The following is a 27,100-nucleotide window of genomic DNA, read 5'->3' as shown; positions in this document are numbered from 1 at the left end:
TTTTTAAAGGAGTACTCAAATATCCTTCAAACAGATTCAATAGGAGGGTATGAAGGTGGTAGAAGGAATGGGAAACCAGAGGTGGGGAACAGAAACGGCTGAACATGTTTGCCTGGAAAGTCTCTATCTCATTTATTGAATTCCTGGTTGAAAACCTGATTTTTATTGATGTTTTGAAATTCTTAATTGAAGAAGGCCTACTGGGCTAGATGGAGCCATTAGTCCTGACCAGTAAGGCTATTCTTATGTGTGTATGGTATTTAATTATTTTCTTGGACAAGTCACTTAAATCCTCCCATTCCCCCAGGTAGATTAGATAGATTGTGAGCTTGCCGGGACAGATGGAAAAATGCTTGTTCCTGAATAAATTAATGTAAATCGTTCTGAGCTCAGAATAGTATAGAAAAGTTGAATCAATCAATAAATAAAAGTTCAGAATGGATAGTTTGTGGCAGATAATTCAAGAGAGCTGGGCTACGAAGAAAAAACACTGATTCTTGTGGACTCTAGATGTGCAACACTGGATGTGGAAGAACTAGACGATAATCATTTAATGAATGGAAGGTCCAAGATGGTGTGTATGGTATTGTCAGAGAATTAAGAAAGGCAGGGAGTCTTGTTCTTAAATATGTTCTTTGAGTAAAGGTGAAATGTGTGCACAACAGAGTAACCGGATTGCACAGTTTTGCATATTTATTAGGGGTATCCTGGAAACATGATATGTTTGCAGCTTTTGAAGACCACCAATGAATTATAGCAACAAACTAATTTAATTCTTCAAGCAAGAGCTTATAAAAATGAATGCTATTGAAGTAAACAAAGTCAAACAGAACAATATCTTTTTCCTTTTCAATCAAAGATTCTTATATATTCTTCTTAAGTGCATAGAAATAAAAGTGAAACGTATGAAAACAAATATCTAAAGTGATTTTTATTAATTTTCAAAATGAAACATTCCAAATAAATATGAGACAAAAATACCTATAATATACAATAAGCAATAATATTCAAATTTTAGCCTACACGAGTGTTTCCCAAGTTGGTCCTGGAGTACTCTTGCCACAGGTTTTCAGGATATCCACAATGAATATGCATGAACAGATTTAAATACAATTGAGGTAGTGTATGCAACATCAATCTCATGCATATTTACATCCCTCTAACCTTTCTTAGGCCCCCTTTTATGAAGCCATGTTAGGCGTTTTTATTGCCGCGGCTGCAGCGGTATTAGCTCTAGATGCTCATAGAATTCCTATGAGTGTTGGAGCTAATCCCACCATGGCTAGCGAATAAAAAAGCTAATGTGGCTTTGTAAAGGGGGGTTACTTACTTGTGCTATTAGCAAATTCACCTTAGGTGGGACAAAAAGTTTCTGGAAATCAGCAGCCATCGGGTACAATTTTGGTCTGGTCTGACCCAGCAGCGGCAATTCTTAACCCTCAGAGGGTCCTCTGGCACCTCTCAGTGTTCCATCAGCATCATGGTTATCTTTGGATGTGATGAAAGAAAAAAATGTGGACTGGTTCTTGGAGCTGCTCATACATGAAATTTGAGCTGTGGAAGTCTGCAGAGGTTCCAAATTTATTTTAAAAAATGTATATTCTGCATATCCAGCAATTCTATGCAGATTACAAAATAACATACATAATAAAATAAAAAAACATAACAAATGCAATAAACACATCAATATACCAAAACATAAGACATTTTGCCAACGCACAAAACCACAAACTCTCTCCCAAATAATTTATCTACATCACTAAAAAAGAGAGAAGAGAAAAAAGAGAGAGAGAAAAAAAGATATGCAACAAAAAATAAAAAAAGCTAAAAGATCCTATTCAAAGATGTGCACAAACAACAGTCTTTAACCCCTTCTTGTAGCCTGCCTCAAGTCCAATGGTAGCATATTCCAACAAGTTGGTCCCTGTACTGAAAACATGGTTTTACGAAACCCTGCCAACTTATGCACTCAAGAGGAGGCACATCCAAACACGACTTGTCCATAGATCAGAGATTCCACCTTGGCTGATTGGCAGCATCTTCGGACAATCATTCAAAAGTTAAAAAATTATAGCACAAAACCTTAAATTCAATGTGCATATTGATTGGTAGCCAAAGTAATTCCCTCAGACTGGGGTAATATGCACATACTTGAAAGACATAAGGCAATCGCGCGCAACAGCATTCTGAGGCAAGTTGTAATTCCCAAAAAGATACTGTAATGACTTTCATCAAATCCGCCAGTTTGTAAAGTCTGCACACTGTCAGGTATCCCTTCCTCTCTTAGCTGTTATCACCCACTTGAGACACAGAATCCTCTATGAGATTTCACTTTGGGGGCGTATAGACATTGACCCTGACGCCCAGGCAACTCTGTTCTTTTCAACTAGACCTCCAGTTCCTGGGTTAAAGCTTCCGCTGGGAGCTTTGCTCTGCGAAGGTAAACCCTATGTACCACTACTGGCAATACTCCAGACAATGCAGATGCTTCACACATCAAACTTACAAAATAAGAGTCAAATCCCTGACCTGGATCTCATGAGGATCTCTGAAGATGGAGTGGTTCCATGTGTTTTCAGCTTGAATCCCTCATAAAGAAAGTATAGAAACTGAAAGAAGGGGTAGCAAGACTGAGAAGCATCTGCGAGAATAAGAGGTAATCAATTAAATGGTTCATGAGGTGTCAAAGATTTCCAGCAGTGGGAGTGCTGTGCTGAGAGAAGACAGCTGGACTCAGATTATGGAAACCCTGCAAGACTGGTACTGTGACTCACCTGCCCTTGAAACTGAAGAACTGGTATGCTGCCCTGGACGTGGAGGAGATGAGAGACTCTCAAGGTAGGAAGGACCAAAGCTTAAAATCCCCAAAATTACTGGATTCATGACCACTAGGAGGCATAAAATAGTAGTAGTTGGTGATTCCCTTCTGAGGGGTACAGAAGCATCCATCTGCAGACCACACATGAAGTCACAAGAGGTATGCTGTCTGCCCTGGTGCCAAAAACCAAGATATTATGGAGAGATTGCCAAGACTCATCAAGTCTGATGACTATTATCGGATGCTGTTCATATAAGTTTGCACTAACGATACTGTCAAGTACCCCTGTGGAACGTATCAAAAGTGACTTTGTGGCTCTGGAGAGGTGAAGCAGTCAGGTGTGCAGATGGTATTTGCCTCCATCCTCCTGTAGAGAATAAAGGCTAGGCAGAGAAGTTTGCATCCTGGAGATGAATACATGGCTTACGTGGATGGTGTTGTCGAGAGCATTTTGGCCTTCCTGGACCATGGGAATGATTTTCAGGGCTGCTGAGCAAGGAGTAGTGTGCATCTATCAAAGAAGGGAAGAAGTGTCTTCAGCCAGCAGGCTGGCTAATCTACTTGAAGAGGGTTTTAACTAGAAGTGATGGGGCAGGGTGATCAAAGCCCCTGGGTGAGTATAAGCCTTCAGGTAAGTAAATCACTGAATACCTCTACATAGATATGAAAAGGGCACAACGTCTGGAAAGCAATATATATTAATGCTCGAAGTCCAGGAGATCACTCTGAGGAAAGGGATATTACTAGTGGTGTGCCTCTAGGTTCTGGAATAAGCACAAACAACATCAACGCAGGTGCCATAATAATAACAACAGTTTATTTATATACCGCAAAACCATAAAGTTCTATGCGGTTTACACAATTTAAAATACAATAAAAGCAGAAGGAAATTAGAGAGTAAGAACCAATGGCTAAAACCCCTAAAATCTGATAATTACATAATATAAAATTTTACAAATTAATTACTTAAGTACTTCAGAAATAAATGTGTTTTTAGATGTTTTCTAAATTCCCCATAAAATTCAGAAAAAATGAGCAATTAAGTACATAAGTACATAAGTAGTCGCCTCCGCCCGGGGCAGACCAGAGGTCCATCCCGCCCAGCGGTCGCGCTCACGCGGCGGCCCATCAGGCATATTGCCTGAGCAAGCGGTTCCCTGACTAATTTTATACCTACCTCTACACTTATCTCTAAACCTTCCACTGCTCTTATCTGTACCCCTCAATCCCTTTGTCCTCCAGGAACCTATCCAGGTCTTCCTTGAAACCCTGTACTGTGCTATTTCCTATCACTGCCTCAGGAAGGGTGTTCCATGTGTCCACCACCCTCTGTGTGAAAAAGAATTTCCTTGTGTTTGTTCTAAACCTGTCCCCCTTCAATTTCATCGAGTGACCCCTTGTTCTTGTGGTTTCTTTCAAATTGAAAAATCTGTCCTTGTCAACCTTTTCGATGCCCCTCAGGATCTTGAAGGTCTCTATCATATCTCCTCTGAGTCTCCCGTTTTCCAGGAGAACAGCCCCAGTTTCTTCAGTCTGTCAGTGTGTGTAAGGTTTTCCATACCCTTAATCAGTTTAGTTGCTCTTCTCTGGACTCCCTCAAGCATTGCCATGTCCTTTTTGAGTTACGGTGACCAGTACTGTACACAGTATTCCAGATGCGGGTACACCATAGCCCGGTACAGTGGCAGGATGACTTCCTTCGTTCTGGTCGAGATACCCTCTTAATGATACCTAACATTTGGTTTGCTTTCCTCGAGGCTGTGGCGCACTGTGCCGACGCCTTCAATGTCGTGTCTACCATCACTCCCAGGTCTCTTTCAAGCTTACTGACCCCTAGCATTGATCCCCCATTTTGTAAGTGAACATCGGGTCCTTCTCCCTATATTCATGACCTTGCATTTCCCTACGTTGAAGCTCATTTGCCACTTTTTCGCCCATATCTTCCAGTGTCGTAAGATCCCTTTGGAGATCCTCGCAATCTACCGTGGTTCAACCTTGCTGATAGTTTGGTGTCATCTGCGAATTTGATGACCTCACAGTTTGTTCCCGCCTCCAGGTCGTCAATGAATATGTTAAACAGGAGTGGTCCCAGCACTGACCCTTGAGGAACCCCACTCTGACCCCTTGCCAGTCGAGTAGTGGCCTTTACACCACCCTCTGCTTCCTGTCTGCAGCCAGTTTTTGATCCATCCGGTGGACCTCCCCTCGATTGATCTAGATCTAGATCTTGATCTAGATCTTTGCTGCTGCTTGATATGAAAGAAGATGCTGATGATACTTTTTTAAGTTTTTAACAGCGGAAAAGCAAAAATCAAATGTGAGCATCTTTATGTCTGTTATGTTGTAAAAGAAAAAGTTCATTTATATATTTAGGAGTCAGACCAAATAGAACCTTAAACAAAAGCAACTGAATTTAAATTTCACGCACGCCTCCATTGGTAACCAATGCAACACCCAATAAAAGGGGTGTCACATGGTCATATTTTTTCATCCAAAGATCAACCTGACCGCTGTATTTTGCACCATCCGTAATCGGTGTATATGTTTCTGAGCAATTGCTAAATAAGCAATGTTGCAGTAGTCAAGTTGACTTAGTATAAGAGATTGAACCAAAACTCTAAATGATGAAACATCAAAATATGCCTTAATGGTTCAGAGCTTCCAAAGAGTAAAGAAACCCTTTACTCTTTGGAAGAATCCACTTGGTCCTTCATTGTTAATCCCTGGTCCAATATTACACCCAAAAGTTTAACAGTAGGTAGAACAGGATAATTAAATTTATTAATGCACAATGATATGTTGGTGTCAAACGGATGAGGTGAAGCGATGAAAAATTTTGTTTTTTCTGAGTTAAGCTTCAACCTGAATTCAATCATCCACTGCTCCATCAAATCCAATACTTCTGTTGCCTTAGGAATAATAATAAGGCGGTAAAAGGGGCCAAAAGAGACAATGAGGAAAAAATAGCCAAGGAGGCGAAAAACTTCAAGTCGTTCTTTCGATATATTAAGGGGAAACGACCTGCGAAGGAAGCGGTCGGACTGTTGGATGACCGTGGAATGGAGTGCTAAAGGAGGACAAAGCAATCGCTGACAAACTGAACACATTTTTTGCGTTTGTATTTACCGAAGAGGATATACACAGCTGGAAACGAAGATGGGAAACTGACAGGTTTGACGGTCAGTCTAGAAGATGTATGCAGGAAGATAGATAGGCTTAAGAACGATAAATCCCCGGGACTGGATGGCATCCATCTGAGGGTAATCAAGGAACTGAAAGGAACTATAGCTGAACTGCTTCAAATAGTAGCCAACCTATCAATCAAATTGGGAAAGATTCCGGAGAAAGGTGGCAAATGTTACGCCGATCTTCCAAAAAGGTTCATGGGGGGACCCGGGAAACTACAGACCGGTGAGTCTGACCTCGGTACCGGGAAAGATGGTAAAGGACTGCATCATTGATCACCTTGACGGACACGGGCTGATGAGGACCAGCCAGCACAGTTTCAGCAAAGGCAGATCTTGTTTGATGAACTTGCTGCACTTCTTCGAGGGAGTAAACAGGCAGATAGACAAGGGCGACCCGGTCGACATCGTATATCTGGATTTTCAGAAGGCATTCAACAAGGTTTCACATGAATGACTACTTCAAAAAATTGCAAGCCATGGAATCGAGGGTGAAATACTCACGTGGATTAAAAACTGGCTGGAGCATAGGAAACAGAGAGTGGGGGGTAAATGGACAATACTAGGACTGGAAGAGAGTCACCAGTGGGGTGCCACAGGGCTTGGTGCTTGGACCCATGCTCTTCAACATCTTTATAAACAATCTGGATATTGGTACGATGAGTGAGGTGGTTAAATTTGCAGACAATACAAAGTTATTCAGAGTAGTGAAGACACAGGGAGATTGCAAAGATCTGCAACGTGACATAATCAGGCTCGAGAAATGGGCATCGACATGGCAGATGAGGTTCAACGTGGATAAGTGTAAAGTGATGCATGTCGGTAACAAAAATCTCATGCACAAATACAGGATGTCCAGGGCAGTACTTGGAGACACCTCCCAGGAAAAAGACTTGGAAGTTCTGATCGACAAGTCGATGAAGTCGTCCATGCAATGTGCGGCGAAAAGGGCGAACAGAATGCTAGGAATGATAAAGAAGGGGATCACGAACAGATTGGAGAATGTTATCATGCCGCTGTACCGAGCCACGGTGCACCCTCACATTAAGTACTGTGTCCAGCACTGATCGCCGTACATGAAGGACATGGTATTACTCGAAAGTGTCCAGAGAAGAGCGACATAAATGGTTAAGGGGCTGGAGGAGTTGCCGTACAGCGAGAGATTAGAGAAACTGGGCCTCTTCTCCCTTGAAAAGAGGAGATTGAGAGGGGACATGATTGAAACATTCAAGATAATGAAGGGAATAAACTTAGTAGATAAAGACAGGTTGTTCACCCTCTCCGAGATAGAGAGAATGAGAGGGCACTCTCTAAAGTTAAAAAGGGATAGATTCCGTACAAACTTAAGGATGTTCTTCTTCACCCAGAGAGTGGTAGAGAACTGGAATGCTCTTCCGGAGGCTGTTATAATGGAAAACATCCTCAAGGGATTCAAGACAAAGTTAGACAAGTTCCTGCTGAACCAGAATGTACGCAGTTAAGGCTAGTCTCAGTTAGGGCACTGATCTTTGATCTAAGGGCCGTCGCATGAGCGGACTGCTGGGCACGATGGACCACTGGTCTAACCCAGCAGCGGCAATTCTCTTAGAAAGAGGAAGAGATGATGGTTACTGTGAATGGGTAGACCGTATGGGCCATTGGGTCTTTATATGACATAATGTTTCTATTATTTCTTGTGCTCTCATGGGTTCAGAGGTGTCACCACATTTGCGCTTTGCCGCCAATGCAGAGTCATCATTCAAGAGCTATAGGGGGATTTATAAAACTCTTCCTGCAACTCTAAATCCTTAGAGGGACCATAGGGGGCTAAGCCCAGTGCTCTGCCCCACCTCATGTGCCCTGCAGCAAATGGACTTTCATCCAACCAGCCAGCCCATAACTGGCAGTATATAGGGGTAGAAAGTCCTGGGGAGTCCATAAAAATCATTATAAAAAATGAGTTGTTTTGAGGCAGCTAGAGGCTTTTAAATAAAATTGAGAAATCCAATATGGCCACTGCAGCAGCTTTTTGGTGCCACAAAGCTATATAAAACTTCCAAAAATTAAGAAAAGGGATTTTGGCGAAGGGGACCCTATAGGAAGCCGCAGAGACCCTCAAAAGTCCAGTTCTTGAATGACCCCAAAGTCATTCATCAACTTACATTGCAGCTGGACAATGAAGAAGATTTCTGCCTCAGACAAGCATCTAGGATTTTTCAGCTGCCTGTCTCTTCGGAACTTTGATTTACGAGCATAATTTGTTCTAGAAGTATGCTCGTAAATCAAGTTACTCGTATATTGAAGCGAGTTTCCCCGTAGGAAGTAAGAGAAACTCGCTTGATTCATTCCCACCCAACCCCATCCCCCGAGGCCAGCAGCGCTGCTTCACCCCCCCCCCCGAGGACTGGCATCGCTCCCCCCCACTCGCAAATCGGCATCTCCCACCAGCCCAAACAGAAGCCTTACTCCATCTGGCACCGGCACGTAGCCCCAGGACGTGCCAGTGAACGAAGTTCCTTGCTGTTGCCTGGGCCTTGAGCATCTGCGTATGCTCAAGGCCTTCTGGCTCTCGCTCTCTCTGAGATTCTCGGAGATGACTCAGGCAACAGCAAGGATCTTCGTTCACCGACTGCGTGCCGGTGCCAGATGGGGTAAGGCTTTTGTTCGGGCGGGTGGGGGTGCTGGTTCACGAGCCAGGGGGGGGGGGGGAGAGCGATGCTGGTTCTCGGGGGGGGGGCTCGCAATTCGAATCAACGTTCAGTTTGCAAGTCACAATTTGTGAGAATGTTTTACTCATCTTGCAAAACACTCGCAAACCGCTTTACTCGCAAATTGAGGTTTGACTGTATATCAATTGCAGAGCAGATGAAGAGACCCCTTTTCTTCTTGCTTGCACAAAAATTGAGGAACTGAGGCACTGCCCAGTGACACAAGAAGGTGGAGCTGAAAAATGTAGATGATACCTTCAGTAAACCTCGTAGGTGAAGGCAAGAAACCTACTTGTCAAGCCTACTGTACCCTTTGTATTAGAATGTGTTATGGCTAAATTTAACAAATTATTCATCATAAGCAAAGGGCAGTTAAAGTGATTTACCTGAGGTCAAAAAAACATCAATGTGAAAAGCAAAATTTGAATCTTGGCTTTCCCAGTTCTCAACTAACAGCTTTACCCAACTAGAGTACCCTTCCACAGAGAGAAAGCAGAATTATTTCTGGTAGTGAGTTAAGAACTCTAACCCCCAATATTCAAGTGGGACTTAGCGAGCTGGGAATGGCTCTCAGTCAGCTAAGTCCCATTTAGCTAGCTATCCACTGATATTCAGCACACAACATAGCCAGTCACGCCAGTTTTCATCAGCTGGCTGGCTAAGGCGGATCTATCGTTGGCCGCTAGACTTAGCTAGCCAGCATAACTCGCTTGTGCAGGAATAGAGTGGGATTGTACAAGAAACTACTTTAGAGAATGAGCACACTATAGTTGTCAAATTAAATTTCTAGATCAATGGTGCTGCAGGCTCTTACACTGTTCAACTCTGATGTCATACTTTTCTATTATCAAAACATAGAAACCATTAAATAGTAACAAACATCATCCGATAAGGAAATGCGGCCTAAATATTCTACCCGGATACACTCATGCACTTTGCTACTATGTAGACTTTACTGGATCACCAGTTATCTTCCCATTCTTTCCTGTTACTGCTGTCTCCTGTATCTGTTCCACAAGTGCTTCAGTTTTCAGGGTTAGCGTTAGTGGGTACAACTAGGGCTATTGCCCTGGGCCTTGTTGCCAAAAGAGGCCCCAAGCCTGTCTTCAATTTGAAGGAAATAAACTTTGGGCCCCACCTCCCCTGTTTCTGCCCTCAGCTCTGTCAATTTTGTCAATACTCAGGGAATATTGACCACTGCTAGGACTTTATGTATATAAAAAAAGGAAGAATCCCTTAAAATTAAAATGACTTAATTCTGAAAGAGCTACAGGTGTTCCCTTTCCAGTACAATGATCTAAACAGGGAACATTATGAGAACTTTACAATATTTGGGAGGCTATTTGTTATTCCTGCTCTTATATAACAGCTAATGTGAATTTAACAGGAAAAAACCAACAAAAAACAAAAAAACCGAAAGCATTTTGGGTTATGATTTTAAAAAAAGAAGACTTCAATTCCCCACTATACCCATAATGAGGTTAATCTGTCAGTGGTTCTTAAACCTGTCCTAGGGCCTCCCCAGCCACATGGGTTTTTAAGATACCCTAATGAATATGCAGGAGGCAGATATACATGTCTGTCATCTCTATTATATGCAAGTCTGCCTCCTGCATATTCACTGGGGATATCTTGAAAAGCCGACTGGCTGGAGGTCCCCCAGAACAGGTTTAAGAACCACCGGTTTACATGTTAGAGCAGAATAAAACAAATAGAAGCAGGATATTTCACACCAGAGTGAATCATTTAAAATGGTACTCGGCCAAAAAGCAAGCAGCAAACAGTGCAATCAAAACAGGGCTGGAAGGCTGTTTTCAAAACAGCTTCTTGAGATGTGTATACAAAACCAATGAATTGTTCACAGCAAAACTACCAGCCAAGAGGAGCCACTAGAAGCAGAGATTGATTCCTGAATATGCCAAATTGCTCCAATTTCCGTGGTATAAAAACTGAATCGAAATGGCAAATATTTGAATGGAGAGGTTAATTTGTACATCCTTTGAGTGCCAGGCACAGCATCAGTAATTCAGAGTAGCCAGAAGACTAGCGTTGCCTGTGTCTGGAGGTTTAGTGATGTGAGTGCCAGGATATATAAAAAAAAAATCAGCCATACAGCACGATGGCAGCACTCACACACCTTTCATTCTGCTGCCACTCGAAGGATTTATGGAACACTGCAGTAGCCCAAACCATCCTTTTCTTCACTTTAGTACAAATACAAAGTAGTAAAAGATAGGCTAAACAAGGAACTCTGTTCCAGTGCAGCAGGGACAGCTAAGAGATGCCACCAAACAACAGAGTATTCAAAAGTCAGCATCAAGAGTAAAAACGTGGTCTGATGTTCGTGCCATGACTGCAAAGTGTTGGTACTCAGATACTCTTCTCTCAAAAAAATTGGTTTTCCCTTCTAATGAAATATTCTCCATGAAATCAAAGGGGTTTTCCACCTGAAAAACCTGAAAGAAAAATTCAAATAAAAAGACATCATGAAATTTTGTTCTAAAATCAACTTTATTTTTTATAAGCGTGATTCTAAGGCTGGGAAGTAATATGTTTACTAAATAATACCACTTTCCAAAGGAGGGAAGAAAGCATCATCAAGTAACGCGTATTGTTCCCTTTAGCTCAGTGGTTCTCAACCCTGTCCTGGGGACCCCCTAGCCAGTCGGGTTTACAAGATATCCCTAATGAATATGCATGAGAGAGATTTGCATACCTGTAACTTCCATTTTATGCAAATCTCTCTCATGCATATTCATTAGGGATATCTTGAAAACCCGACTGGCTGGGGGGGTCCCCAGGACAGGGTTGAGAACCACTGCTTTAGCTCAAAGCATGTACCATAATAAAAGCACTTATCAATTATGCCTGATGCCAAATGCACTGTTGCTATTATACAATACAAATAACACGGTTTTAAAAAGCACAGTTACTTACCGTAACAGGTGTTATTCAGGGACAGCAGGCAGATATTCTCAAATGTGGGTGATGTCAGCCATGGAGCTACGGTACAGACAGCTTTAAAAGTGCGTTGCCACTTTAAGAACTTAGGAAAGTTTGTGAACTGTCTGCACCATGTATGCGCGAGTGCCTTCCTGCCAGATGCTGCTCACGGCTCCTCAGTTCCGTAAGCAAGCTAAGAAGCCAACCAGGGGAGGTGGGTGGGTTGTGAAAATATCTGCCTGCTGTCCCTGGATAACACCTGTCACAGTAAGTAACTGTGTTTTATCTCAGGACAAGCAGGCAGCAGGAACTCCCTAGCTTACTAGAAAGGGATGGAGGGAGTGTTGGCCATTAAGAAAATACATTTTGCAATACTGCTTGGCCGAAATGACCATCCTGTCTGGAATAAGATTCCAGACAGTAGTGTGATATGAATGTATAAACTGAGGACCAAGTAGTACCTTTACAGATTTCATCAATAGGAGTGGAGTGTAGGAAAGCAACTGAAGCTGTCATAGCTCGGATTTTGTGGGCTGTGACTCGACTCTCCAGTTGGAGCCCAGCCTGAGCACAGCAGAAGGTGATACAAGCTGCTAACCATGTTACTTAAAGAATCCCACTGGCTCCCCGTGGCACATCGTATTCTATATAAAATTTGTTTGCTTACGTTCAAATCAATAATGTCCCAAACCCCAGCTTTTATTTTTAGAGTTCTAATTCCCTATATAACTACAAGAACACTTAGATCTCAGGACCAACATCTATTGGCTATTCCTTCATTGAAAGTTATAAACACTAGACGGCTTACTATTTTTTCAGTGACCACCCCACAATCTTGGAATAATCTTCCTATTTATATAAGAGAAGAAAAGAACTTAGTTAATTTCAAGACTAAGCTTAAAAGTTTTTTATTCAATGATGCTTTTAGTTAGTACTCAATGATGTTTTTAGTTAATAAATAACTTTATAATCCTTCTTAATCTTTTATTTTCTTATTTGTGCTTTTATTCCCTCCCTAATGTTGTAATCCTGAAATATAAAATTTGATACTGAATGTAACCCTTTAAATATAGTTTTCCTAATGTTTCATGATTGTAAGTTTTTGTAATTATGTAATTTTATTTGTCTATGTAATAACTACCCCAAGTTTTTATTCACTCATTATTGTTTGTATATCGCCTAGAATGTAGAATAGGCGATTAATCAAATTACATAATAAACTTGATAAACTTGATGTAGAAATTGTTCTCTTGGATACAGGACATCCCAACTTATTAGGATCAAAGGAAATGAAAAGTTGAGAAGATCTATGTGGCTGAGTTCTCTGCAAGTAGTAAGCCAACGCTCTTTTGCAGTCTAGATTGTGAAGAACCATTTCTCCAGAATGAGAATGAGGCTTAGGAAAAAACACTGGGAGTACAGTAGATTGATTGAGATGAAATTCAGTGACGACTTTAGGAAGGAATCTTGGATGGGTGTGAAGCACAACTTTGTCATGGTGGAACACTGTGAAGGGTGGGTCCGCCATCAGCGCTTGATGTTCACTTACTCTTCGAGCAGAAGTAAAGGAGATGACAAAAACCAGTTTCCAAGTGAGGTATTTGAGATGAGTCGTAGACATTGGTTCAAAAGGAGGCTTCATTTGTCTAGCAAGAATCACATTAAGATCCCATTGAAACATTGAAACATCCTCTCATAAATCTGGATACAAGAGGATGAGCAGTGAGAGGTTTTCCATCAACTGGTCTATGAAAAGCAGTGATAGCACTAAGATTAACTCTAATCTAAGTGGTCTTGAGGCCTGAATTGAATAAATGTAGAAGGTAATCCAATACTGAAGATACAAAGGTGGATTTAGCATGATGATGAAGAGTATACCACGAGGAAAACCGTTTCCATTTCTGCTGATAACACTGTTCGGTAGACGGTTTTCTTGATGCTTCTAAAATAAGTCTGACAGGCTGGGAAAGCTGAAGGTCAGCTGATGTCAGCCCGAGAGGTACCAAGCTGTCAGGTGCAATGACTGAAGATTGGGATGAAGAAGAGATCCGTGACTCTGTATGAGAAGAAATGTACAAATCTGAAGTGGGATTGGTTCTTTGATACTGAGTTGAAGTAGAAGGGAAAACAAGGGTTGTCTGGGCCACTGAGGAGCTATAAGCATCATAAAAACATAAGCCGTGCCTCTGCAGGGTCAGAACTGAGGTCCATCATGCCTAGCAGTCCGCTCACGCGGCGGCCCATCAGGTCCAGGACTTGTATACTAGCCCTCTATCTATACCCTTCTATCCCCTTTTCCTTCAGAAAATTGTCCAATCCCTTCTTGAACTCCAATACTCTCTCTGGAAGCGCATTCCAGGTGTCCACCACCCATTGGGTGAAGAAGAACTTCCTAGCATTGGTTCTGAATCTGTCCCCTTTTAATTTTTCGGAATGCCCTCTCGTTCTTGTAGTTGTCGAAAGTTTGAAGAATCTGTCCCTCTCCACTTTCTCTATGCCCTTCGTGATCTTATAAGTCTCTATCATATCCCCTCTATCATATCTCCAGCAAAAAAAGCCCCAGTCTCTCTAATCTTTCAGCGTATGAAAGGTTTTCCATACCTTTTATCAAACGTGTTGCTCTCTTCTGAACCCTCTCAAGTATCGCCATATCCTTCTTTAGGTATGGCGACCAATATTGGACGCAGTACTCCAGATGCGGGCGCACCATCGCCCAATACAACGGCAGGATAACTATACAACAACCTCCTCCCATTTGAGCTTGACATGCATCTTGAGGATAAAAGGGATTGGAGGAAACATATAGAGAAACTTGTGTGTCCAATCCAGTAGAAAAGCATCCGCTTCTAGACGGTGAGGAGAGTATTGCCTGGAGCAAAATTGGGGCAGCTTGTGGTTGAGGAGGGACTCAAACAAGTCTATCTGAGGAGTCCCCCACTGAGAGAAGATGTGATTCAGAACTGCAGAGTTGAGCGTCCACTCGTGTGGCTGAAGAAACCTGCTGAATTTGTCTGGAAGAAAATTATTTTCCCCTTGAATATATATTGCTTTCAGAAATATATTTTGAGCAATCGCCCAGGTCCAAATCTTTTGGGCCTCCTGACAAAGACAGAGAGAGCCCGTGCCGCCTTGCTTGTTTATGTAATACATTTCGACCTGATTGTCCGTGTGGATAAGAAGGACTTGGTTGGTGACAATGTGCTGATATGCTTTGAGAGCATTGTAGATTCCTCTGAGTTCCAACAGATTGATATGGCAAAGCTGGTCCTAGGCAGACCAGTGACCTTAAGTGCGAAGACCATCCAGACGAGCCCCCCAAGCGTAGGTGGATGAGTCTATTGTCAGAACCTTCTGATGTGGAGGTATGTGGAACAACAGTCCTCTAGAAAGATTGGAAGAGTTCATCCACCACTGCAGAGATTGTCGAAGTGAAGGAGTGACCGTAATGTGTTGAAACAGTGAGCCAAGAGCTCGAGACCACTGAGATGCGAGAATCCATTCAGGCATCCTGAGATGAAGTTTCACAAATGGAGTAACATGCACCATGGAAGCCATGTAACCAAGTAGTACCATCATTTGCCTGGCTGAGAGTGATAGAAACATAGAAAAATGATGACAGATAAAGGCCAAATGACCCATCTAGTCTGCCCATCCACAGTAACCAAAGTTGAATCAAATTTACTAGTCTTTGCTGAGAGAGAAATGCTCCGAAATGAATGGTATCTAGCAGAGCTCCGATAAATTGCAGAGTCTGAAGGAAGAGAATTTTTAAGTGAGTCACTGCAATCACCCCTTTAGAGATTGGAACTTTGATCAGCCAATCATCCAGATAGGGGAACACCTGGAGACCCTGAGCCCACAATGCCCCTGCCACTACAACCAAAGACTTGGTGAATACTCTGGGAGAGGATGCAAGGCCAAAGGGCAGGACCTTGTATTAATATCTGAGGAAATCTGAGAAATTTCATGGAGGTCAGATTCACTGAAATGCGAGTATAAGCCTCTCTGAGATCTAGAGAGCATAGCCAGTCATTGAGATCTAAGAGGGGATATAAAGTTGTCAAGGACATCTAAAACTTTTCCTTCACTAGAAACTTGTTCAAGCCTCTGAGGTCTAAGATTGGATGCAGACCTCCTGTCTTTTTTGGGATGAGAAAATACACAGGTGGAACCTTTTCTATAGCATTGAGAAGAAGAAAGGATTCTATCTCCCGAAGAAGATGAGACGTCTGCTGAGGGTTGAAAGAAGACTCTCTTGGAGGATGATCTGGAGGCACACTGATGAAGTGAAGAGAGTATCCCCTCTCGAATGACTTTTAGAACCCAGAGGTCTGTGGTTATCAGTTTCCAATGGGGATAATACAGTTGGAGCTGACTTCCGATTGATTGAGGAAGAGGCTGAGAAAGAGGAACAGCGGCTATGATCTCTAGAAGCCCGTCAAAAAGAATGAGCAGGCTTTTGAAGAGCTGCTGATTGAGATTTCAGAGGGTGCTGTTTTTGTTTTTTTCTGCTGCAGTCTAGGAGGGACAGCTGGATATGAAGAAGGCAGCTTAAAAGATTTAGAAGTTGAAGGCTTAGACTTGGATTTAACCAAAGCATCCCAATGTTTCTCATGATCAGTGAATTTTTGTGTGGCATTTTCAATAGAGTCACCAAACAGCTCATCTCTCAAGCAGGGAATGTTTGCTAATCTGTCCTAAAGATTGATGTCCATATCTGAGACTCTTAGCCATGTGAGACGTTTAATTGCTACTGACATAGCTGAGGCTGTGGAAGATAATTCAAAAGCTTCATAAGCAGATCACCATATATCTTCTAGCTTACTGCGCTCCTGGCGTTAGTTCCGTTTTCAGCTGCTGAGCAGTACCAAGCAGGAGCGTACTTTGGCATTGCTGCTTGTTGCTAAGCAGTTTCCTGAATGAGCAGAACAGACATTTTTCTCAGGGAGAGACCCCATAGCCCTCCCTCTTCTGTTTACATTTCATGACTGACTGTCAGCTTTGTTAAGCACTGAGGAGTTGAAGGACAGCCCAAAGGGATAGGAGGAGCAAAAGAATGCAAGTGAAACTCCATATAAGAGTTCTCGCGAGAAGATGATGACTACCCGAGTGTTCAGGAATAGAGTGTATGTCTACTAGAAAGAAGATTAACAAGGTATGAACCTAATCTTTCCTTTCAGCACCTATGTTTTACGCAGCTGCAATTCTATAAACAGTGCCATTGCATGATTGACACATGGTCGGCAGCTGTTTTATATAATTTCCTCTAGTCCACATAATTGAGAGAGAAAACAGGTAGATGAAACAGACATATTTAAATATAATCCTGATCAATAAAGATCAAACATTCTGGTGTATAAATACAAATCAAAACTCCAAATTATTAATTATGTGGTGAGAGAAGAAGGTGAACTTGTTTCATGACGTTGTAAAAATTGTTCTAACTGCATTGAGTCCCAATAAACATAATCATTTTCCTGAAATTTAATCAAACATTTACAGGGAAACTTTAAATAGAATGTGGCTCCCAAAGCTAATACCCTAGATTTCAAAACCAAAAAGGATTTTCTTCTTAATTGTGTTGCTTGGGCCACATCTGGAAATATTAATACATTGTCTCCACAAAATTTTGTTTGTTTATTCTGAAAATAAGCTTTCATTATTAAGGATTTATCTATTTCTCTCGTACATGTTATTAAGAGTGTAGATCTAGTTTGGATTATATCCTGTGAGTCCTCTAAGAAACCAGTTAAATCAAAATCAATCTGTTCCAACTGATCTATACCCGGTTCTATGGAAACTTTTTTCTTCTGAGGAATATAATATAGATTTGTTAGAGGCAAATTTTCTATGTCAGCCATTCCCAAAACTTCCTTAAAATATTTCTTGACCAATATTTCAGGGGAAATCAAATGAGTTTTGGGAAAATTGACTAGACGTAGATTTTTTGCTCTCTGCAAGTTCTCCATTTTTTCAAATTTCAAATGAGTAATATGAAAATCCTTAACAGCTGATGAGGAGACTGCTTGTAAGGTAAGCATTTGGGACTCTGTTGACCTAATAGATTTTTCTATAATCTTTAAGTTTGAATCAACATTCACAAACTTATCAATCACTTCCTTTGAAAATTTTACATTCTGTGTCACCACAGATTTTAATAACCCCTCCATTCGAGTATTAATTAACCATACATCTTTTAAAGTAACTTCCTGAGGTTCAGCCTTAGGATCTCTAGGAGCCAAAGCCTCATCTTGAAAAGATAAGGCTTTCGGCATCACCCCATAAAACAATAAGGGTGATGTCTGTTGGCAGCTGTTTTTAAGGCCGCCAACAATGACCCTGTTTATAGAATCCAGGCCTAATAGAACTCAGATATTTTCAAATATTATTTTATTTACAAACTTTTCTTACCCTTTCAAAACACTAAAATCAGGTTCACTTAATATATGTATTCATTTAGCTACTTAAAGGGTATTTCAGTAATGTAATATGGATGGGAAAGTTGGACTGTGAAAGACAGGAAGAAAGTTGATGCCTTTGAATTATGACGGTGGGGAGAGTTGGGAAATTTGCAATACTGTTTTGAGTAGGCCGCCACCGTGGAATTCTGTTTGCTGTGAAGCAATGTAGCTATCACCGCAGTAGAATAGCCCTGGGCTGTCAAGGCTGCACACTTAAGAGCCATGCCTTAAGACCAAAGTGGACTGGGTTCTGCAGAGCGATCGGCCCCTTTGTAAGGAGCAGAGGGTAACAGGGCAATCGCAGCCCCTGGCCAAGCCGGAGCCACACTAGGTCAGCATACCATGGTCACCTCGGCCAATCGGGATCCACTAAGATCACCAGCCCTGGGTGCTCTGCTATGCAGCGCAGAAGATGCCCTATCATGGGCCATGGAGGGAAGGCATAAATACGACCCTGAACCAGTGTCCAGGCCATCGCTGCCAGCCTCTCGACTGTAAAACCAATCAGCTTTCTTGTTCACCGCAGTTGCCATGAGGTTGACCACTGGTGCCCCCCATCGGTGCACTATGCACTCGAACGCTCTCCGGGAGAGAGAACACTCTCCAGGGTCCAGGGTCTAACGACTGAGAAAGTCTACCTAAACGTTGTCCACACCTGCCAAGTGAGCCCAGCAAAAGAGCAACCAGGCCTGAAGGGACTCCTTGTGCCCCCCTACGCTCATGAAGGGACTCCTTGTGTCCCCCTACCAGTTGACATAAGCCACCACCGTGGCATTGTCTGAGAACACTTGGATAGCTTGATGACAGAGATGACCCTGGAAATGAAAGAGGGCCAGATGAATCGCCCTCAGTTCCAGGTGATTGATTGACCACTTGCTCTCCAAGGGCACCCACTGGCCCTGTACCGGAATAGACATACAAACTGCCCCCCAACCGGAGAGACATGCGTCCGTTGACAGAGTCACCAAATCCTAATTCCAGAGCGGAAGGCCCCTGGCCAGTAACAGGGGATGCAGCCACAACACCATGCTGCTGCACGCCGCCATAGTCCAAGGCAGGAGGGCAAGCAATGGGTCCCACTGCGGATTCCATCAGGACAACAGCGCCTCCTGCAAGGGATGCAGTCTGGCTCTAGCTCATGGAACTATATCAATCATCGCCACCATGAGCCCCAGGACCTGGAGATACTGCCAGGCCGTCAGGGTCTGAGTGGCCAGAAGATCTCTGATGACTTTCTGAATCTTCTCTTGACAGGATATGAGAAGGAACACTTTGTTCTGTCCCGTGTGAAAGTGGATCCCCAGGTACTCCAAATCCTGGGTGGGCTCCAAGTGACTCTTTTGAAGGTTGATCATCCAGCTCAGATGCTGCAGCAAATGAACCATCTACTGAACTGCCTGAATCCTCTCGGCCAGAGAGGGAGCTCTGATCAACCAATCGTCCAGATACAGACGGACCAGGACACCCAGAGAGCGGAGATGCGCTGCCACTACCACCATCATCTTGGTGAAGGTCCTGATGCCATTGCCAATCCGAAAGGAAGAGCCGCAATCTGAAAGTGCTGCTTCAGGATGTGAAACCACAGAAACTTCCTGTGCACCGGAAAAATGGGGATATGAAGATATGCCTCCGTGAGATCCAGGGAGGCCAGAAACTCCCCTGGTGCCACTGAAGCAATGGAGGTAGAAAAACACAGCAATTTACATATTGGTGGCAAAGTTACTACATAAAAATTGTTATTCCACATTATGTAAAATGTCAGCACTTTTCTCTTTTAATTCAGGTACAATAAGTATGTTCCTATTCCCAGGAGGCATATGATTGTATCTAACATCTGTGGGGGTCCCTCATGTTAGCAGGGTGCAGTGTCAGGGTCATGGCGTAGTTTGGAGTGGCACACAGGAACGAAGGACGCAATGCAATGAAGGATGAGGCTGTCACTGCCTTGACACCAGCCTCAGCCAAATCAAAAAGGCGTTTAAGGATGAAATCTACACACCTGTCCTAAACATCCTTCAGGACCACTCCCTTTCATCAGAAGGGAGGGAAGTACACTTGGTGTCCTGAGCCACAGCTGAATCTATCTTTGGAGAAGCAAAGTGCTTGGTAAAACCGACCGCCATGGGATAAAGCCTTGCCATGGCCTGAGCGCATTTCAGGGGACCCTCCAGATTATCCCAAATCTCCGACAGGATATGAACAACATCGGGGTTATCAGGAAAGGAGGCAGTTAGTGGCCTCTGATCACTCTTGAGAGAACATTCCTCCTGAACCAGCTGATCTGGATGCAGTTTTAATTCCTGCAGAGATTCTGTAATGATGTCCTCCAGACGAGCAGATATGAAGAACCTGCATACTGTGGGATCGTCAGCCAGGTCCCGGGACCCACATGGATCCTGATCATGGAGCTCTGCCAAATTTGCCATATCTGTGGATGCCACCGAGCCTCCCTTCGAAAGCAGAGGGATTGAGAGAGCGCCCAACGCAATCATGGGCAGCGCCCTTTTTTGCTCTAGGGTCCCTATCGGGGAACTAAATGAAAGACTCGGGCCGAGCGGAGGCTTAGCCCCCACGGACGGCCCAGATGTCCGTGGGGTGACCACAGACATGAATTTCTTAATGAAGTATGCCTGATAGAGCATATTCACAAATTCCAGGGGAAAAAGATCTCCCGTGGCGAGAGCCGCCCTGTGCACCTCAGACTTAAGAGTGCTTGGAAGATTTATGAGGCTTTTCTCTGGAACCTGAGTAGTGGCGCTGGCTGGCTGGTAGGGGGCGCTATAATGCTGTAATGGAATGGATAGTGTGCAAGACATGTTTGCAGTATATATTGTAGATTTTTCTACATATGACACCTGCCTTTCATATGGTTCTGGGTAAATCTAGTTAGATGCATATGTGATAGTTAAGGCCATGTCCAATAAAAACTAATGAAAAGTTGGTGCATAAATACAAAAATAAAAATCTGAATATGGAGTGTAGCAAAGGCCAGAAAAACACTACAGATTAATATTAAGGAAAAGCATAATAATATTCTCTTTATGTATTCTTCTGGATTAAGCCAGATCATATAGAGCAATGGTTCTCAACTCTGTCCTGGGGACTCCCCAGCCAGTCGGGTTTTCAAGATATCCCTAATGAATATGCAAGAGAGAGATTTGCATACCTGTCACTTCCATTATATGCAGATCTCTCTCATGCATATTCATTAGGGATATCTTGAAAACCTGACTAGCTGGGTGGTCCCCAGGACAAGGTTAAGAACCACTGATATAGAGGTATTAATCTGATTCCATTAAGCCAGATCTTAAAGAGGTATTGATCTGACTCCATTTTTCATCTTTCTTTGTCTAAAATACTGAAGGTTTCCCGCTTAAAAAAGGCCTGGGTTTCTAGTGTTCTTTGTCTGGATTGTCATGAAACCTCGTGGCTTAAGTATTAACAGATGGTCCTGGCATTCCAATGCTGGGTATAGAAGAAAGTGAATATAGTTTGTATTTAAGTATTGAATGGTTAATGAATGTTTTGGAGCCTCAAAAAATGTGAGAGAATGGGTTTGATTATGTGTGTGCATGTATGTTTAAACATGAGAATTAGTTTTGAAAATTGTATTTTTATATATTTTAAACCTGAAGAAATCCTGAAAACCAACATCTGCAGTTTGACCTATTTGACCTTTAAGCTGGGCAATTCTCTCCACTCTGTGACATTCAAGGAGGCCTGTTGGCTGTTTCAGGGCTCCTTTACATAAGAACATAAGAATTGCCACTGCTGGGTCAGACCAGTGGTCCATCGTGCCCAGCAGTCCGCTCATGCAGCGGCCCTCTGGTCAAAGACCAGCGCCCTAACTGAGACTAGCCCTACCTGCACACATTCTGGTTCAGTAGGAACTTGTCTTTGTCTTGAATCCCTGGAGGGTATTTTCCCCTATGACAGACTCCGGAAGAGCATTCCAGGTTTCTACCACTCTCTGGGTGAAGAAGAACTTCCTAATGTTCGTACAGAATCTATCCCCTTTCAATTTTAGAAAGTGCCCTCTCGTTCTCCCTACCTCGGAGAGGGTGAACAACCTGTGCTTATCTACTAAGTCCATTCTCTTCAGTACCTTGAATGTTTCAATCATGTCCCCTTTCAATCTCCTCTGTTCGAGGGAGAAAAGGCCAAGTTTCGCTAATCTTTCGCTGTACGGCAACTCCTCCAGCCCCTTAACCATCTTAGTCTCTCTTCTCTGGACCCTTTCGAGTAGTACCGTGCCCTTCTTCATGTACGGCGACCAGTGCTGGACGCAATACTCCAGGTGAGGGCGCATCTTGGCCCGGTACAGCGGCATGATAACCTTCTCCGATCTGTTCATGATCCCCTTCTTTATCATTCCTAGCATTCTGTTCCCCCTTTTTGCCCCCGCTGCACATTGCAGAATTCCCAAGTCTCTTTCCTGGGAGGTCTCTCCAAGTACCGCCCTGGACATCCTGTATTTGTGCATGAAATTTTTGTTACCTACATGCATCACTTTACACTTATTCACGTTGAACCTCATCTGCCATGTTGATGCCCATTCCTCAAGCCTGATTATGTCACGTTGCAGATCTTCGCAATCCCCCTTTATCCTCACTTCTCTGAATAACTTCGTATCGTCCGCAAATTTAATCATCTCACTCATCATCGTACCAATGTCCAGGTCTTTTATAAACACTGAGCCCTGTAGTGCCCCACTAGTGACGCTCTTCCAGTCCAAATATTGTCCATTTACCCCCACTCTCTGTTTCCTATGCTCCAGCCAGATTTTAATCCACGTGAGCATTTCACCCTCGATTCCATGGCTCGCAATTTTCTGAGGTAGTCGTTCATGCGGAACCTTGTCAAACGCCTTCTGAAAATCCAGATATACAATGTCGACCGGGTCGCCCTTGTCTATCTGTCTGTTTACTCCCTCAAAGAAGTGCAGGACGTTCATCAAACACAATCTACCTTTGCTAAAACCGTGCTGACTGGTCCTCTTCAGCCCGTGTCCGTCAAGGTGATCAATGATGTGGTCCTTTATCAGCGCCTCTACCATCTTTCCCAGTACCAAGGTCAGACTCACCGGTCTGTAGTTTCCTGGATCTCCCCTCGAACCTTTCTTGAAGATCGGCGTAACATTCGCCACCTTTCAGTCTTCTGGAATCTTTCCTGATTTGATCGACAGATTGGCTATTAGTTGAAGCAGTTCAGCTATGGTCCCTTTCAGTTCTTTGATGAACCCTCGGATGGATGCCATCCGTTCCCGGGGATTTATCACTCTTAAGCCTATCAATATGCCTACATACCTCCTCTAGACTGACCGTCAATCTTGTCAGCTTTCCGTCTTCGTTTCCAGCATATAGCCTAATGGGTTCCGGTATGCTGTGTAAATCTTCTTCGGTAAAAAATGTGTTCAGTTTGTCGGCGATTGCTTTGTCCTCCTTTAGCGCTCCCTTTATTCCATGGTCATCCAACGGTCCGACCGCTTCCTTCGCGGGTCGTTTCCCCTTAATATATCGAAAGAACAGCTTGAAGTTCTTTGCCTCCTTGGCTATTTTTTCCTCGTAGTCTCTCTTGGCCCCTTTTACCGCCTTATGGCACCTGTGTTGATGTTGTTTGAGCTTGTTCCAGTTTTCATCCGTTTTTGATCTTTTCCATTCCTTAAATGAAGTTTTCTTGTCTCTGATCGCTTCCTCCACCTCTACAGTGAGCCACGTCGGTTCTTTTTTCCTTTTCCTCTTGGATCCCTTGTTGATACGCGGTATATATAGATTTTGCCTCGGTGACTGTGTCCATAAAAAGGGACCAAGCTTGCTCTAGCGTTTTTACAGTGCTTATCCTCTTCTTAATCTTCTTCCCTACCATGAGTCTCATCCCTTCGTAATTCCCTTTTTGGAAGTTCAGTGCCGTGGCTGTCATTTTGGACCTATGTTTCTCCCCTGCGTCCAGATCGAAGCGGATCATATTGTGATCGCTGTTTCCCAGCGTCCCTTCTACTTTTACATCTTGTGCCGGTCCTCACAGGCCATTTAGAATTAAGTCCAGAATTGCATTTCCTCTCGTATTTTCCTTGACAAATTGTTTCAGGAAGCAATCGCCTATAGCATCCAAGAACTTGGTCTCCCTAACACAGCTGGAGGTGCTAGGTTCCAGTCTATTCCCGGATAGCTGAAGTCACCCATGATAACTGCGTTGCCTCCCTTTCAGTTGCGTTTAATCTCATCCGTCATTTCTCCATCAATTTCTTTGGACTGCCCTGGGGGTCGGTAGTAGATGCTGATCTTCGTTTCCAGGCCATTTGTTCCTAGAATTTTGACCTATAGAGACTCTAACTTATCCATCAGTTGTGGCATGTTCTCTCCAGTAGATTCAATTCCCTCTTTGACGTATATGGCAATGCCCCCACCTTTTTGAGCCACTCTGTCTCTGCGGTATAGTTTAAGCCTATATTAGGAAATTCTCAGTAAGGGGGGTCTGGGTTTTTCTTTTCTTGTGAGTGTCAGTGAAATTTGAAGCTGTCAGATTTCTCCAAAGCACGAGTTTCCTGATAGAGAGTTGATTTTGGATTCAAACTTTTCCTCTAATGTGTTATATATTCAGAAATTACTGTGTATAATTTGTAAAACTTTTCTTTGAGCTGGTAACTATGTTAAAAGGAAAATTTTTTGTTAAAAAAAACCTAAGGACAGCCTCTGTTGGCCGATTAGTTGACAGGTGTGATGTCATACTAGGCACTGCAAAAGTATATAAGTGAACCTGGTGGCAGGGGTTTCCCCGAGACCATGCATTGCTTCAGGAGAGGTGCAATTTTCACACCTGACGGGTCTCCTTGCTCAGATTGCCTTTTGAAAGTTGATCATGTTAAAGCTAATAAAAAATTGGAAAAGATTTGTACAATTGTCATTATTCCTGGCCAACTAAGGACAGGGTTTGGTAAGTTACCCTGTTCAAACCACACTTGCATTTCGCTGATACACCGCCAGCGCTCTCCCAAGAGCCCCCAGATGCAATTTTCACAGAAATTGGGCCAGAAGTCTCAAGGAGGGTCTCACCAGAAGTAGAAGGCACCGCACTTATGCAAACTTTGCCCCCCTCGCAGGCCGCAGCGCATGTGGAACATGGCTGAGCAGCTGACAGCCATCCATAGCAAACGAGGCATGAATCCATCCCATCCTGACTTCAGGAGGCCATCTGTGGAGCAAAAACGAAGCTCCTAACTATATAAGATATAGTTTTATTCAAAATCCAAGATAGCCGCTCAGGTGCCAATTTTGCAATAATAGCCCGGGAAAGGAACAGGAATCCATAAAAACGGCGATTTTAGATGTAGGGAGGGGTAGGGCATGGAGGGAAACCACCCCAAAACCCCTTTTTAAGATCCCCAAATCACTAAAACAAGCTGTCAGAAGAGACTCACTGTTCCATTGTGCTGAATGGGAGAAAATGCAGGAAATGCTGGAACAGCATGTAGGGAGATCTAAAGCCTCTGGAAGCTGGATTTCAAGTCTTCTAATTGCCCCACCGGCCTGACCACTATGGCCAGTAACCTCCGTCATCCTTGGCTCCAATCCCGGTCACGCCTCCATGGAACTGCTCATCCCGCGCGTTCCACCAACTAGCGGACAAACCTGGGGTGAGCTAGCTCCCAATCCCGGAGCCTCGATCTGACCTGCAGGCTGTCCAGGGGGCTTACTGTAGCGCAGGGAACCCCCTAGAAGCAGACATTCTCCAACAGTCTGCAATCTCCTTTCGAAAAGATGTCTCCGCAGGGAACCTCCACAGCACAAGGACAAACCCACGAAGGAAATACCGAAAAAAATCCTGAAAACTAGCAAAAGAAAACACGAGCAGAAGAAATAAACTCCTACAAGCTGGCATGTAGAAAGCAAGATTGGAGTCCAAGGGGCATGCTCCAGGATATGCTAGCAGAGGGACGAGTTAAGACTTCAATCATCTGAAGCTTTCTACAGAGCCTGGCGACTAAGGATACATAAAACCCACTGGTCCCGGAATAAAGGGGGTTTGTACAAGAATCTTATTTTACTTCTTATGCTCGTGTTAATAGAAATTATATAAAAATACCTTACTAATATACTATGTTTATAAATTCTCTGTCTCTGAATTATTACAGACAACATTACAGGACATACATGCTTATATGATAGGGTACAATGCTATTCAGACTAAGCTTCAGTTATTCTGCATGGTGATGTTCTTCCTTCTTACCTTAGAAAACCCAAGTTCTACAAGTAGATGGTCAGCCACAAACTCAATATACTGTTTCATTAGCATACAGTTCATTCCAATCAAGCCTACTGGTAAAGCATCAGTTAAAAACTCCTGAGAGAGAGACAAAAGGGTATGAGGTTGTCATAGCTAAGCAAGAAAAGCAGATCCAAGATGATATAGCTATACTTAAATTACTACAATTGTTAAGGGTGTTTTTGTAAAGTGTTCCCCTTGCATCACTGAGAAAATGTATTCTCAAATTAGATACTGGAATAAATTACTACCCCAAAACCCTATTATGGATAACTTTATAACAGGACTTTTATAAAATTTTCTAAAAATATGCCTTTTAATGCCCATTTTACAAATTCCACACTTATTTCATTCTAATCTTTAAATTGTTGTAGCAGGATCATTTTACTACACAGAAGCTATATACCAAGTAACTCTTTAGCAAACCCCAAACAAGTGTATTAATAGATCTGAGTCCAAGTTCAATTTCTTGAGGCTTTTCGAACTATTATACATTACAATCCACATTTATCACCCACCTATATCAAAATGGATCAAGGCGATTTACAGAAAGTTCAAAAAAGGTCAAAATAGCATAACAACCTTATATACAGTTTAAACATTATTTGTAATCAAAATATGTAAACTGTTCCCCTAATCATTCAGCCAGTACTACTTATTTCTTGAAAAAGAAATGCTTTAAAGCTTTGTGACATTGGACTGTGTACTGAAATAGTTCTTATTGACTGTGATAACATGTTCCAA

At 42.9% G+C, this 27,100-nt stretch overlaps 1 protein-coding gene across 7 annotated transcripts in view; it reads right to left on the bottom strand.

Moving 5' to 3' along the window:
• Positions 1-9,844: 9,844 nt before the first annotated feature.
• The window catches only part of RRM2B (ribonucleotide reductase regulatory TP53 inducible subunit M2B), an 84,934-nt gene continuing 67,678 nt past the window's right edge, over positions 9,845-27,100 (bottom strand). For all 7 annotated transcript variants that reach the window (XM_033935091.1, XM_033935090.1, XM_033935089.1 and 4 more), the window contains 2 exons: positions 26,321-26,434; positions 9,845-11,146 (listed from right to left, as the gene is read on the bottom strand). In XM_033935091.1, the coding sequence (XP_033790982.1) occupies positions 10,994-11,146; positions 26,321-26,434 (267 nt within the window). In that variant the 3' untranslated portion in view covers positions 9,845-10,993. The remainder of the gene's footprint in view (positions 11,147-26,320; positions 26,435-27,100) is intronic.

The sequence above is a fragment of the Geotrypetes seraphini genome, chromosome 2, assembly GCF_902459505.1.
Source record: "Geotrypetes seraphini chromosome 2, aGeoSer1.1, whole genome shotgun sequence".
Taxonomy (NCBI): Eukaryota; Metazoa; Chordata; class Amphibia; order Gymnophiona; family Dermophiidae; genus Geotrypetes; species Geotrypetes seraphini.
The sequence above is the reverse complement of the archived record's forward strand: the minus strand, read 5'-3'. Positions and strand labels throughout refer to the sequence as shown.